Here is a 5,227-nt window from a genome sequence, read left to right as displayed (position 1 = left end):
TCAAACGGTGATATGGGTTTTATAGATCTTGTTTATTTTAACAAGGCTTTACTTGCCAAGCAATGTTGGAGGTTAGTGCAGGATCCTAATAGCTTGGCTGGGAGTATTATTAAAGCGAAATATTTCCCTAATGAGACGTTGATGGAAGCTAAGATATGTAGTAGACCCTCCTATGCTTGGAGGAGTATGTTGGCAGCAAGGGAATTGCTTATGGAAGGTATGTTTTGGAGATTGGGAATGGAGCGTCTGTACATATTTGGGGTGATAAATGGATTCCTAGTCCTTCTTCATATACTGTTCAATCGCCTTGTAGTATTCTAGCTAAGGATGCCACTGTAGAAGAACTTGTTGATGTGAGTATAGGAGGGTGGAATTCAGCCTTATTTCGTGAGATGTTTCATGAGTATGAGGCATGTTTAATTTGTAATATTCCATTGAGCAGGTATAGCCAGTAGGATAGAATTATTTGGAGACCAACAACTTTGGGTGAATTTGGTGTGAAGAGCGCGTATCACTTGGATGTGGAGAGAAAGGCAAAGAAAAATGGAGAAGGTTTGTGGTTTGGAAATATTTGTGGAATATGCAGATTCCTAACTCTACTAAAGCATTTCTATGGCGGGCTTGTAAAGGTATACCACCTACAAAAGATAATTTGAAGAGAAGGAAGGTAGTGCAAGATGATTTGTGTCTGATCTGTCACAAAGAAGAGGAAACGATTGCTCATATGTTGTGGGAGTGTCCCTCTTCTATTGATGTATGGGGGGTGTGTGGGAGAAGTCTTCAAAAGAGTAATGTCGTTGGTTTGGAGTTCTGCATGGGGGGATTTCATACATCCTACTCGAATTGTTCAAGAAGCTGAGGTCTCCTTGCAGCAGTATCAACAAGCTCAAGGGCTGAATGTACGTGACCCTTCTTTGGAGCCACCTGTAAAGTGGAAACCTTCTTCCTTTGGGAGATATAAAGTGAACTGGGATGTGGCTATTAACTCAACAATAAGAACTATGGATATTGGAATAATTGTGAGGGAAAATAAGGGCCAAGTTCATGCAGCTTACAGTAAGACTCTACTTTCAATGCAGGAACTAGTTGTGGCTGAGGCTTTGGGTGCATTATTTGCAGCTAAGTTTAGCAGGGATTTGGGCATCCAAGATGTTGATCTGGAAGGTGACTCTTTGCAAGTGGTCCAAGTAATCCGAGATTCTAGCATAATTTGGAGCAGCTATGGACATATCACGGGAGATACAAGATGGGTCCATAACTCTTTGAGGAGTTGGATTATTGGTCATGTAAAACGAGTAGCTAATTCAGCAACACACCATCTTGCAAAGGAAGCTGTGAGAGGTTTTATTGATAAAGTCTGGATGGAGGAAGTTCCTATGTGTATTTTCGATATTATTTCTTTAGAGCTTTTTGCTCTTTCTATTTAGAGTCTATGGACTCTAGATGTTATTCTCATTTTTATGAAATGAAATAAGTTATTATTTCAACAACAAAAAAGAAAAGAAAAGAAGAAGGAGGTAACATTCACACAATTAGTAGAGTTTTAGGGAGGGGACATTGTTAATGAAATGGTAGTTAGAGGAGGGTATGTGTTTTTTTCCCTTTATATTTTATTTATTGTTTGTTAGTTATTTCTTCAAGAGTAATGTGACACATACTCTCACTTCCTCTTACTTATTTCTCCACACCCATAGATGGCTTTTAAAACCATAATTATTTTAAAAGCCACCTATGAGCGTGGAAAAATGAGTATAGAAAAGTGCGGGTGTATAATATTAATAAATTATGGGAAACTTCACTTTAAACAAAACCAGATCCTCTCCAGTACAAATGGACTGGAGAGTATTCAGTTCATGGTTAGGATTTCTTCTCAGAAATCCAAGAGACACAAATGGGACACGTGTCCCACTAACAAAAAAATAATAAAATATTATTTAAGATTAAAAAAAAATAAGGAATATCTGGCCCATTTTTGCAAGGGGATGGGTGGCCGGCCACCCCCATTTTAGCTAAGGGTGGGTGGCCGAACCCCCCCCCCCCCCATCTTTCAAAAGGTGGGTGGCCAAGCCACCCCCATGGCCCTCGGGGGTGGTTCGGCCACCCCCAATGGCCAACCCATTATTATTATTTTTTCCGTTTGGCCCTTGGGGGTGGCCAGACCACCCCAAGCCCAACGAGGCTCTTAGGGGTGGTTCAACTATCCCCTTTTTGGAAGATGGGGGTGGCCAGCCATTGGGGGTGACTCAAGCCACACCCTAACTAAAATGGGGGTGGCCGGCCACCCCCTATGGCAAGATGGGGTGGCATTTTTTTTTTTATTAATTTGTTTTTTATTTTTTATTTAATCTTAAATAATATTTTATTATTAGTTTTTATTAGTGGGATATGTGTCCCATTTGTGGCCCTAAGATTTCTAAGAAGTAGAAATTTTAGCCATGAACTGGATACTCTCCAGTCCATTTTGAATTGGAGAGGATCTTGATGTACTTTAGACCCTTGAATTAGCACTTGTTTTGAGAAGACTCCCTAAATTTTTAAAACTCCAAATTTCACTCATGAACTTTTAATTTGATCCAATATACCCCCATCCGTCAGTTTTTAAATGTTAAAAGTAATAAAATGACCATTATATCTTTGACTTTTTTATAAAATTCCAAATTTATCCTTCATTTCAAATTAAAAATTAAAAAAAAATGTTATTATAAAAATGTTTAAGTCACAAATGGGAAAAAAAAAGTCCAAAAAAACATTAAAATGAATTAAAACATAAGAACCTTAATTTTAATTTAATCCATATAAATTAAAACATGTTAAAATATTTTTCTCATAGAAGTGTAGTTTAAAATGAGAAGAAGTATAAGGGGAAAAAAAAAAAAAGGAAAAAAAAAAGAAAAAAAGAAAAAAGAAAAGAAAAGAAAACTCTGATTATCAAAATATTAATAAAAAATTGGCAAGAATATTTGTTATTGTTAGTGTGATAACTATTATATTCCAATATAAATAAAACTCATATATTTATGAAAATTTAAAAATAATAATAAAAAAAATAACTTAACAAAATATATTTTTTATGAATTCGAAATTATAGAGAATCTTTCAATCTGGATTTGCATAAATGGCATTGTGATGAGAGGTTGAAATGATTTTTTTTTTTTAAGAATAAATGGCTTTGTGACAAAATATATTTTTTTAAAGAATATTTTCATATTTTCTTTTATTTCAGTTTCATACGTTTTAAGTCACTTTTCTATCTCTAGAATATGAGTAATCTTGACATTTTAAATCTCTCATGTTTCTCTATTTCATCACATACATTTTATTACCATCATTTTTGGTGGAATTTACATGTAAACACATGTTGCTTTGGGCACTGCACAAAAAAGTAGACGTGGAGTTCGTTGTCAAATGGATTTGGCCTTCTATTATTGCGTTTATCATTATTTTCATGTATTTTTAGATGTTTGAATAAAAGTGGGTATAATAGTGAAAGTAAAAAGTGTTCTAACAACGAAGTGACCAACATAATGCAAGAATACAAAATACAAAATACAAAATTTGATAGAAATACATTATCTACAAACATTTACATAATAAACTCAACACAAAACAAATTTCTAAAAGAAATGTAAAACCACATAAAACTTACTCAGTGTAGTCTTGTAATGGGATAACTAGATAGACTGCTGGTGTGAGTCTTCTGTGAATTGCAGCGTTTGAATATTTGTGGTTTCTGCAGTTGGTGTAGAATATTTGTGGAAGGATGTGTTATATTATGAGTGAAATAAAATTCTAAAATAGTGTTTAGCGACAATTTTTTGTTGTTGGCAGTTTTTTTTAGGTGGTTGAGAAAATTCTAAACGCACATTGTTGTTGATAGTACTTTTAACGTTGTTGAGAAAATTCTTAACGCACGTTTGTTTATGAACGTTTAGTATGAAAATGAAAAAGATGTTTAGTCTGACAGAGTCTAAAACCTTGTTTCAAAAAAATTGTGTAACAGAGTTTGAATAATCATAAAGATAAATTGATATAGGTCTGAATTCCAATTTTAAAAAAAAAATACAGATCAGATAATATCTCCTCTTCTCCTTTATCTTGCTACTCCTCAATTCAAATCATGTTGTTGTTGTTTCTAAGGTCTATTGGTCTATTGGGTTATATTCGTATTCGTTGCTTGTGTGACAATGTGAGTTTGCAGTGTAAGTGTGAGAAATGAGGGAGACCAATCAGTTAATATATTCAATCTTTTTCTTTTCTACGCAGTTAATATATTGAATCTACAAACATGAAAATCTTACCCACATCAGTTCAAATACTTTCCGATAGATAATCATAGCGATAAACCTGTTTCAAAGACAAATAATAATATAAAAAAAAAATTAAAATTAAAACAGCAAGAATAGTTCTTATATATATATAATTTCAAGAAAAAAAGTCTTCCAAACAAAAAATATTCAAAATTGAGACAAACTCGATACAATGCTTTAGAACTCTGTTTTCTAGTTGCAAGTAACTTAAGTTTGAGTATATGAGCCTTTTGATTTCTATGAAACTATTTTTATAACTATAAATCATATAACTATAACAACCTAAAGAAAAAGTTATTTATTGTTGGAGTGTTTAGAGGCGGTTGAGAAGAAAAATAGACGCACAATGTTTCATAATATTAATTAACTTAAGCACATGTTTAACTAAAGACAAGTTAGAGCATGTTTGGGTCTGCGGTTGCAGACCGAAAACGCGCGCCTGAAGCTTCAAAAGCTTGTTTCAACCAAAATACGATCATTTGGTAAAATGGTTGTGAAAGAGCTTTTGAAGTTTCAAACGTTCAAACCCACGTTTGAGCATAAAATGAATAATGAAGCTTCTGTTCAAATGGACGTTAGAAGAAGGGGGCGCTGCAATTTTGTGATTAATGAAATATATGCATAGACAAATATACCCTTACAAATTTCACAAAATGACAACAAAATCCATATATAAGCATCTCCTCCCACCCTTCGATAAATCCTTCGCGTTGCCTCTAGCCGCTCCAGAGAGAGGGAGATCCAGGCAGGTGAGCTATAGCTCCGTTTAATTTTGCTTTTGCTCATCTCTTTTTTTTTTCCAATAAAACACATATTTTGACAATTATTACAGAACACATAAAATATAGATTAACATCGAATAGTATAGAGAATAGATTGAAGGGAAGAAGATAAAGGGGAGATAACTCACCTGCCTGGAT

General features: G+C 34.0%; 1 protein-coding gene across 1 annotated transcript; it reads left to right on the top strand.

Annotated features, from left to right (window-relative positions):
* Positions 1–791: 791 nt before the first annotated feature.
* On the top strand, positions 792–1,427 carry LOC148583307 (uncharacterized). Its single transcript, XM_088511353.1, has one exon. The coding sequence runs from the start codon at positions 792–794 to the stop codon at positions 1,425–1,427; it is 636 nt and encodes a 211-aa protein (XP_088367479.1).
* Positions 1,428–5,227: the final 3,800 nt, after the last annotated feature.

This window comes from Corylus avellana, chromosome 10 (assembly GCF_965113065.1).
Source record: "Corylus avellana chromosome 10, dhCorAvel1.hap1.2, whole genome shotgun sequence".
Lineage (NCBI taxonomy): Eukaryota > Viridiplantae > Streptophyta > Magnoliopsida > Fagales > Betulaceae > Corylus > Corylus avellana.
The sequence above is the reverse complement of the archived record's forward strand: the minus strand, read 5'-3'. Positions and strand labels throughout refer to the sequence as shown.

Coding starts and splice junctions, on each gene's coding strand:
- LOC148583307 (XM_088511353.1), top strand. CDS start 792: ATGTCGTTGGTTTGGAGTTCTGCATGGGGGGATTTCATACATCCTACT.